The sequence below is a fragment of the Diadema setosum genome, chromosome 21 (genome assembly GCF_964275005.1).
Source record: "Diadema setosum chromosome 21, eeDiaSeto1, whole genome shotgun sequence".
NCBI classification, from domain to species: domain Eukaryota; kingdom Metazoa; phylum Echinodermata; class Echinoidea; order Diadematoida; family Diadematidae; genus Diadema; species Diadema setosum.
In genome coordinates, this window is record NC_092705.1 from 1,093,128 (window position 1) to 1,103,612 (window position 10,485).

The following is a 10,485-nucleotide window of genomic DNA, read 5'->3' on the forward strand; positions in this document are numbered from 1 at the left end:
AACGTTAGTCAATATGAGAGATTACATTTAGGAATGCAAGAAAACCAACTCTTTGTATCTATGCCAAAATACTTTTGAGACACATTTAAAGAAAATAGCTCTATCTTACCTCTATACACAGATATCAAAAAGGACCTGGTAGTCCTTGCTGTACATTAACATAAGAGGCAATAAGTTTTAAGTCAATGCAGCCTAACATCTTGTCTTTCTTTCCGTGTGGTATTCTATCCACAAAGTACTTGTCAATAGTTATGACTTTCTGCTGTGATCTAGCCTTTCGCCAGCAAGCTAGTATTGATTTTCATCCATTAAACCATCATTGTATTTGACTGATATATATTGTTTTGTCATGAAGTGTTGTCTTCTAGACCTATCCTGACAATGTTGATTGGTGAATAAAAGACTGGAGTAAGGCTAGTGCCTCAAAGAAATGTTGTAAATATCTTATGCGTAGTACTAGATGAACACATGACATATGTAGGCAAACTAGTATAGTAACATTTACCTTTTATAGCACTCTACTCAATAGTAATAGGCAAGTTTCAGTAATTTTGCATTTAGACATGCAGAATTGTATTTCTCAGCTGAATTTGAATACATTAACTGTTGAAATTTTTGTGATACATTAATTTTTGCCTATTTCACGCTGCTTTTGGCTAGCACGAATTCTAAAACCTTCAAAAATATCTTCACAATTTTCTCTGCAGATTTTGAATGGGTTGACAATTGTGCAGCGCGAATTCAAAAACCTGCAAATATGTTTTTGAGCCATTCAGCACAAAAAATCAATCACTTGAAAATATTGACATTTACAGTGATACAGTGAGCAGCCTTCCACAACTTATTAAAAAAAAAGATGAGTTTTCATACTGTGTTTGCCTTCACTGTCTGAGAGTAAGAAATTATATAGTAAGTAGACTGAAGCAACTCTCACACCAACCGTAGGAACAGTTAGAGATGAACAAAGTTTCCAAGGTGTCCGTTGTGACATAATCTGGCACAAAACTTCCTATATTACAGAATTTTCTATTGAGGCCTCAGGCAATGTCCATAGCTTGTTACCTCGGCGACAAGAATCCCCATGTGCAGATGACCTGTCGAGAGTTGATTGCCTGTTGGCCGTTGTTGGGCTGCGATTGAGCGTCGACTGGGATTGGATTTCCTGGCAAGACAACAGCTTAATGAAGGCTTGTCGGAACCTCTTGTTGAATGTGGTGTAGATGAATGGGTTGACCATACTAGAAGCCCAGCCAATCCATGTACACACAATGAAAACCCTGTTTGTGACATGACAGTCTCTACAGAGGGCTACAATCATGTTAGCCACAAAGAAAGGCGTCCACCCGATGACAAAAGCAGCAAAGACGAGTCCGAGGACCTTGCTAGCTCTTTGCTCTGTGTTGAGGTGCTTCATGCCGTACTGGCCTCCACGAGACAGTGTCCTGCGCAGCTCTAGAGAGGGCAGGCTCCGTGAAATACTGTTATCACTGTGGTCAGACTCCAATGAGCCACAAGATGTTCGGAGCTCCCCATTACTAGAGATGCTTTCTTGGCGGCAACTCACATCTCTGGTGGAAACGCGCTCAAAGCCATTCCGTTTAATCACATGCAGAATGAAGCGTGGATAAGTCTTCTGATTTTTTCGCGGAGACGTTGGACTATCACCCGTCCCTTGACTCCCTCCCTGGCAGAATTGTATCTTCTTGTAGAGCGTGTATGTTGTCAGACAGTATGTTACCACAACGATGCAGAGGGGGATGAAGAATGCTACGACGGAGCCGTAAATCATGAAATGGATATTCGTCACGGCGCAGAGATGATCGTTGAGGACCGTCGCGGGTTGAAGGAATCCCATGATGCACAGGGGGCTGGACAGACAAGCCGCACACATCCACACCATACAGATCTTGGTGGTGATCCCACAACGGGTGCGTGGTTGCCGGGTGTGGCGTAGAGGATCACTGATAGCAATGTACCTATCAATGCTCACCATGCACATGTGAAGAATGGAGGATGTACAGCAGAAGACGTCCAGTGTGGTCCAAATATTGCACATCGTGTGACCAAGTGGCCAGTAACCTGCATTTGGCAGAATTGGAGCAGAAATAATAAACAGACATGTATGGTTGAACAGGATAGACAATTAAAAAAAATACAAGTATCGTAATCTCTGCAAACTGATGAAGTATCTGAAGTGTACAACCATCTTTCATTGTACCAAAGATTTTTGCAGAGAAAAATTACAACCAAATTGAAGATGCTACAATTCAAGTAGTTCTTTTATACATTGCTCATTATTTTATTAACAAGGATAATTAGGAAATTGCAGCACTTTGTAAGGTGCTTTTGTTTTTCCTCTCATAATTGTATTATTTATTCGTGTTATGAATTGTACTTTGTGCAGTACTTTGAATCTGTGAGGAGTTTTGGATATTTAAGGAAAAGTGAGAAATTTAGCACTTATATGAAAAAAATAGTAAAGCCCACATACCAAGAAGATCCTTTGTGAGGCCAAATGGCATGACGAGCAGCGCCACCATGAGGTCTGCCATGGCCATTGAGAAGAGGAAGAAGTTGGTGAGGTTCTGCAGCTTTGTGTCCTTGCTGATGGCCACACACACCAGGAGGTTACCCACCACGGAGCAAAGGATGATGGGTAATAGCAGCACCACTGCCCAGCTGTGATCACCATACACAGCGCCCTCTATCATGTTGGCATCGACCATTGCACTGTAGTTTGACGTAGGGCTGACTGGACTGCTAATTGAGACAGGGTCTTGCATGGTTGCCATTGTTGACAAGGGTGTCTCAGCAACAGATAGAATCACTGCTGGTTTGGATGTTCCTTTTAGTCATCTCTTTCTTTAGCCTTCACTCCTCAAACCTGAAAATAAAGCATGATGAAACAAATTAGTTGCAGACAAAGTAATGCAAAAGCACCTTTCATTAGCAAATAAAATCTCATGAGACACACTTCCTTCATGGTACTACATATCCAAAAATAAACAAAGACAAAAAGGGAGGAAAAAAAGCTAGTTTGGACATTGTTTAGTATCCAGAGAAATCAACTCAAAAGATTTCAGGTGGTGATGACTTTAATGATTTTGCAGGGATAATGGAACGTCTCTTTATTTGGGCAAAATGTTGTGAAATGTGCTCCTCTTTTTCTGGTGGCATTAGCAAGGCAATGAAATAGGATTAACAGGTTTTCATCACAAAAGGTAACCCACAAAAGGCACCATCAGACTGTAGGTTAGATTTGTCTGGCTGCCTTTTGTGTCAACGTACACAACTCTTGGCTGCCTAAGCACCTGTGTGTGTGACCATGCAGTCAGAAAGAAAATTGCCTCCATTCTATTCATGTGATTCCAGCATTACCGCATCCTACACCTTTGGATGCTTGGCCTTAATATTCCCCGGCCACTTTATGCAAAATGTCATGTGTAATGCTTTGAACTATTAAGAATTGACTGTTAAAGTGTTTCTAGAGCTGTGATGATTATCTGAATAGGAATCTAGCTGATGTGTGAAACTAGCATTCTTCTCCCATCACTGTCAGTTCATGGAAATTATGGAATAACAACAACTACAACTGTAATAGGAATGATATGCAATATCATACCATTCTTTAAATATGTAGCATCATTAGAAGTGATTGCTTGTGCTATAGTTGTTAGACTGCATGAACCGATGTTGTGGCTCTGAAGACATGCTAATTCTTAAAACAATTACTTTTATAAGAATTATCCCCAGTTTTCATCTTGTGTGTGTATAGGCAGTACAGTATTCTATTCAAAGAGAGGTAGAATCAAAAGATGTAGTCACCCAACCAGTGTAGTGGGAGTAATAGATTTCAAAATATCCTGTTTAACTATGGTCATTGCCAATTACAAGGGCCAGTGATAAAAGTCCATATTGCCCACATGTGGAGAGAACAAACTCCACTCAGTGCAGTAGATATGGTGTAGGCAGAGAACTCTTCACTTCAGTGGCTTTTAATAACACTGATACAAATTAGCAGGATTTATGTTGCAATCCATACAATTTTTTGCTAGTGAAGATGTAAAAATCTCACTGAATAGAATGATCGGCATTGCAATCCATATCCCAAGATATGTTGTGATTATTTTCAGAATCATCACGAGTATTTGAGAGATAGCGCAATGATTTGCACTGTGCCCATTGAGTGTACACTGGAGCAAATAATCTTGAAGATTTTTTTATTCATCCCATTAAGGGTCACCATTTCGGTAGATTTTGTGTATATGCGCAGCTTGATTGACAGTTATTGTGATTTGTAATAAACAGGATATTTCTGTCTGTCTAAAAGATGCAAAAAAATCTTGATATTGGGATTGTGATCAACTTCTCAACGTTCTGTCTGTGTAAATGAGCCTGCTGTCTGAATGGAATACAAGGCAAGGAAATTCTCTCTCCCTCTCTCTGCTGTGATAGAGGACAGGGCAAAGGCAGGCTTTGGGTGATGCGTAGAGTTTGATTCAGTCTGTGATGAAGAATAGGCAGGTGATGTGGTAGTATGTAACATATGGCACAGTCTGTGTCAGAGAGTAATTAAGACGTACACGTAGCTTGTTTGAGGAATGTTTCACAGACTGGAGAGTAATGCCTGAAAACGTGTATAGCCTCTGCAATTCAAAATATGTGGAACAGGCTGTTTACTAACTGGGTGTAGTATCAAAGGCAGGTACTTTGATGATTAGAGACAGGCTGTTGGCATGCATCAAGGTCTGTCTGTGAAGGCCGAAGGACGGTCCATGATATTTCCAACCACACTGTGTCCGTCAATCATGCAGTGCTTCAGATAACGTGGATACGTGGTCACGTGACATAGTTATGGCACTGAATTATCCACGTTTCCTCCTTGAGAAAGGTGGAACATTTGACGATATTCATCCACCCCTCCCCCCATAGCTTAGTACGTATGCAAACTGGAGAGTGGGACGCAGCGTAAACAAATGAAATAGTTTACAGCATTTTATTTAGGAATATGCACACACAAACACAAACACAGATAAACTGGAAGGACAGCCACAATGGCGTAGCAAAATAAAGCAATGAATTATAAAATTGATAAGGAAATAGGATCTCAAAGTGAGGAGACAAGGGAGGGTCACCAAAATGCTTCAATGTAGTGATTGATTCAAAAGTCTTAACCAGGAACAACGTATCAGGAAGCTCAAAAGACTGAGTGAGGCCTTATGATAGTCTATAACCCAGATCCCATTTTGTGCAGGTAAATCAACCCCTCCCCATCTAAGAGACAATCCAAAGAAAAAGTGAAAGTTTTTGTTTTTTCATTTTAGTGATAACCCATTTCATACGACATAAATTTATTCTTTAGAAACTGTTAGTATATGTTGATAATGAGATATAGAGCTGCAACGACGTTCAGTGTGTGAATGATAGAAACGGACCGTTACCAAGGACAAATGTTCTGTAGTGTAGACTGAGATACTAATGAAATGATGTAATGAAGTTTTAGCTTCCATGTGTCTCAAAAGGAAAAAAAAAAGAAAAAGAAAAAATAGAGTCTTTGAATACAGACAGATTGGCAGCCATGTGGCATTCCTGCTCATCATTTTCTCCTACAATGTTCCGGGATAGTTGGGCAGATGTGGTTTAGGTTGTCAGCTGTTTGCATGCTAAGCCTAGTTAGTATGACAAAGAGTATAAAGTAATCAGTGTATGGTGTTTGGCCGAGTTAAATGTCTAACTACAACATGGGCTGACAGGAGAAATTTGATGTTTAATGTTGTGAAATTGTGCGACCATGCTTAATTGTGGGGAAAAAGTGTAGTGAACATAAAACTTTCAAAATAAAGCGCAGAAATACATGCTGTACATGTAGTGAGTTAGAATAGATCTAGGTCCATGATCTGATGAAGTACTTGTGTAGTTCTTACATTTCTTTCAATTCAGAAATGGTTTCAGTTTTGGAATGTGATGAATAAATAGCAAGAATGTTTTTCTAACTTTACTAATTCTAGAATTCTATTTATTGTTGACATTTATTTGCCAAAAGTTACAGAATTCTCTTGCAGAATAATTTACAAAAATTGACTCACACCCTCTGAACCATTGCAAAATTTGGGGAAAAAAAAAAGAAAAAAAGAGAGAAAAAAAATATACTTTAACAATCAAAAGATGGGGGGGGGGAGATCTTGACTGACTAGAAAAAAAAAATGAATGAGTTTATCTTCTCAGACTTCACTAATCACAATCTGAATTTTGTGCTTCTGTGAGACCATATGTGAAATGTTCTGAAATGCCTGTGACTTTTGTGTGTGTGTTAGCATACACAGCTCTGTTTTTGTTTTGTTTGTACTCTTTTTATTGCATCTAGGGTATTTGCCTCCTGAAAGATACTATACAAGTGGAAATTTTCACAATGTGAGAATTTAAGTGGTAATTTTCATGGTGTGAGAATTTTTGTGCCTTTCGCAAAAACAGAAACTAGTGTGAAAATAAAAGCATGCCAATGTTTTTGCTTAGATAATACAAAAGTATTTTGTTTTTGTGGAATTGAAGCATAAGTAATTCATCATATGCAGCCAAGCATGAAAAATTACCCCCAGGAAAATTTTCACTTTTTCAGTAATCTCCCAAACTTTTTGAAATGAGTGGTCATCTGCAACAATGACTGGAATGACCATTCTGGGTATGTGTGCTTGCTCGTGAAATGAAAAAAAAATAAAGGTGGATTAATGAAAATATTTTGACTCAACTTTCTGTCTGTTTCTAAAATGAAGATTGCATAAAAATCAAATAAGGAAAATGTATGTTAGAATATGTCTCTCCTTTCAACAGTGCTATAAATTTTGATAGATCATGTATTAACTGACCAGTCAATGGTAAATACTTACTGTTCAGCATGTAGATATCAATATTTCCTCAAGGCATGGCAGAATGCATGACACATGTTCCTCCCACTGGAGGGATCAGTGAGTTCCCAACATGAAATATTTCCATCAAGAAAATCAAGTCTTGTGAAATTATATACCCTGGAGATGAAAATATGAGAAAACAGCATCCAAGAAGTGTGATCTTCGTAAAAAAAATCCTGCCTGAAATTCTCTCAAAGTGTGAAGTGCTGCTCTGAAGGCATGGAATCTGTATGAAATCTCTTGAGCAGGAAGCACCAAGTGGAGTTTGTTATGGTAGCGCAAGAAAAGTAACACTAGAAAGCTTCCGTCATATCTCTCGGACAGGTCATGTTCCGCTCACTTCAGCCACTGTTCTGTCCACTTCAGCCACTCTCCTGTCCACTTGTAACCTTGCCTGCTTCTAATAGCACTGAGCCCTGTGTGATTGTAAGTCACCGCATTTGATATACTGGATAGATGACCCCCCCCCCCCCCATTCTCTCCTTCTCTCACTCTCTCTCCACTCCGTCCACTGACCATTGAGTGACCACACAATAACACTTACCAACCTCTTCTCCAGTGCTCAGCACACATTTACTCAATACCCCTTTCATGCCGAGATCTTGTTGGTTCACCTGGGAGATCTTGCAGTATGGAAGGTCTCTCGGATAAAGTCATGGGTAAAATGCTCGGCGACTGTTAAAATTTTACCTGCATCCATCCCTGCTAAACTTGCAAGAGCCGCAGTGAACTCCCAGGTGACGCTGTTATGTGAAACTAAAAGCATTGCGGGTAAACTGCGGGGTGAAAAGCAAAGGTATATGCATTTGTGGGCCATTTCACACATGTGCCATATGTCGTATATTTGCACTGCAGAAGAGCAGATGACAGAAATTCACCCAGGAGCTTATTCGCTAGTTTGAAAGAGCATTTTCATGGATGTTCCCTGTTGAATCTCTCAGGTGATCCCCCATGTGACTAGTGTAAAAGGGGTATGAGTGTAACTTCACGAGTTCAATTAGCTATAGGGCTCACACCTGTAAATAAAGTGGAATGTCCCTGACCGCTTCACAGAATCGGACCAAAGATACTAAAATAAATGAAGAAAAAAATTAATTAAAAATCAGAAATGAAGTTTGGCAAAAAACTGAAAAGCTGCAGATATTAAGTATGAATTTCTCTACAAACTGCACTTTGGTTGGAAGATGAAAGCTTTTCTCATGGAATTTGAAGGGACTATATTTCATTGGGTGCATGTTCAGAAATTAGGTGATTTTTTTGAGTGAAGAGAACTCGTAGTCTGGCTTTGCGAACTCTTGGATAGAGTTTGAGCCGAAGAACCCCCCCCCCCCCTCCCCCTTGGAAATTTGATGGGTGAAAGGGTATGTCTCACGTATCCAAGTTAGTGAAGATGGAACACCTAATTTCTCTCAGCTATTTTACAGAATTTTTTGAATTTTGAATTGTAACACATGTGTCTATGGGGAAATATTTATCCGTGTGAGCCCTATAGGCTGACAGTGACATGAAAGTCAAACCAACAGAAACAAAAGGAGAAAATGCAATTCTGTGCATTAATGTTTGACTTGACTATCTCGATGGGAGCTTCATTATGGCTTTACTTGTGGATTATCAGTGAGCTGATAGTTTATCTTCAGGTGCTCATGATGATCCCCTGGAGGTGTTTGAAATACATCGTTCGGAGTAGATAAAGGGGGTCAGCATGATGTACCCTGTGGGAAACTGACAAGGCCGTTATGTCTAGACTGATATGACTAAAACTTGGTATTATGCCGTGGCCAAAGAACATGAGAAAAACAAAAACAATGCAATAGACCATTTTTGTAATGTACTGTAAAACCAGAAATGTTTGCGTGCATTTTGATTTTGTGAATTTCGCGAGAGCCAAGATTCACAAAATTAAAATACATGGGAAATCTACACTAAGCATTGAATACCAGTGGCACTTTGTGAAAGTTTCATGGCGCGAAAAAGGCTGTGTGCTCCAAATGGCAAAAATTTCATGCTGCAGAAATGCCTTGATTTATGTTATGAAATGCCATGAATGCTTCTTTTCCTACAGGGTAGTAACCAACCATTTTACTTACCTGCTCTCTCCAATTAAGTTTCGTTGGAAGGAATTCACTTAGCATTCATCAGTTGTTGTTAGGTAGGGCAAGCCTCTGGCACGCTCTGTGGTTGTAATGATACTATGAATGCATTGATTATGCACACAAGTATACTGTAGCAGTAAGAAATCTGCCCCTCTAGGCCTGGTGCACAAGCATAGGTGAAATGATAAATCTTCTGGATTTGAAATTTAGATTTCCAAACTCATACATTTTTGTGAATGTTATGGTATTGGGGTATTTTTGCCATTTTTCCTTGGGGGAGGGGGTGGGAAGGGAGGGGATTATGAAAGATGCAGTATGGTATCCCACCCCCCCCCCCCTTATGCGGTATCAAACTGAAAACTAAACTTACCCAATGAAGGTCATGCTATGATATATCGCTGAAGGGAATAGCCCTTATGGAGCCACACTTAATAATTAGTTGAGGGGTCCTTGGGTCATTTCTTGATAGATTACAGGAGTGCATCTTTACCACACAGCCGTCCTGGTAAACATCCCTGTGGGTGTTAGTGCCTTGTAAGATGCCCTGATTTGGTCTTGGTTTAGTTGCTGGTTTGTAGTGTGCAGGGTTGTCACAAAGGAGTTCCTATCTCCATTAATGTCCTGTTTTACTCCATGACTCATGAGAAACTGAGCCTGTGGCTTTCTGAATCTTTGAAAACAACAATAGCAGACAAATATTCATTCATTAATTTATTTTGGCAAAATATTAAACAATATGCAACTTACAGGTCATTACAAAGTATGAAAATATATGCCAGGACTCCTAAGAAGCAATTTATGAATGCTTTAGACACACGCACACACACACACACACACACACACACACATCCACACCCACACATATACAGTTGTACACTTTATATTCACACAAAAATACATACATATAACTTTGATGCAGGGACGCAAGGACAGGAAGATGCAGGATGCTGGCTGACAGACAAATGTGCTCATAAACATGCTAGACATAAAGATGCGTTGATGTATAATTTTTATGCCCGTCAGATAATATTCATTCAGCCTAGACAATAGGGAATGGAGAAATAACTTCAAAGACTAATTTCACATGGTAGAAATGCTGAAGATGAGGATTTTGTATGTGTGGGCATTAATAAAGGCAGTGACATTTAAATTAGTATCAAAGAAGGTGCGTTCACATTTACGGTGAAATGCCACATGATAGTTGAATAGTAATTTGGAATGTAAATTAGAATATCCCATGAAATACACATACATAGCGAAATGCTGTGGTATCTGAGGTGGTATTTCAAAGTATGCATGAAGATGTATGCCCTATATAGTACATGAGCGTCATTGAGTGTGAACCATATCACAAAATACCACCAATCATATCTAGGGGTGTATTTCTTACATGACCTGACATACTTCCTACATCTCTCCTCGTGGGAGATATGCGCATGTGCAGTGCTTACCTTGGAGAAGTGTACTCCTGGGCCAGAAATACCATG

The 10,485-nt window shown here is 39.5% G+C and overlaps 1 protein-coding gene across 1 annotated transcript; it reads right to left on the bottom strand.

Moving 5' to 3' along the window:
* Positions 1–1,009: 1,009 nt before the first annotated feature.
* On the bottom strand, positions 1,010–2,792 carry LOC140244800 (5-hydroxytryptamine receptor 2B-like). The gene is made up of 2 exons (XM_072324414.1): positions 2,492–2,792; positions 1,010–2,079 (listed from the first exon to the last, which is right to left on the bottom strand). Exons 1-2 carry the CDS (start codon positions 2,790–2,792, stop codon positions 1,010–1,012), a joined length of 1,371 nt encoding a protein of 456 aa, XP_072180515.1.
* Positions 2,793–10,485: the final 7,693 nt, after the last annotated feature.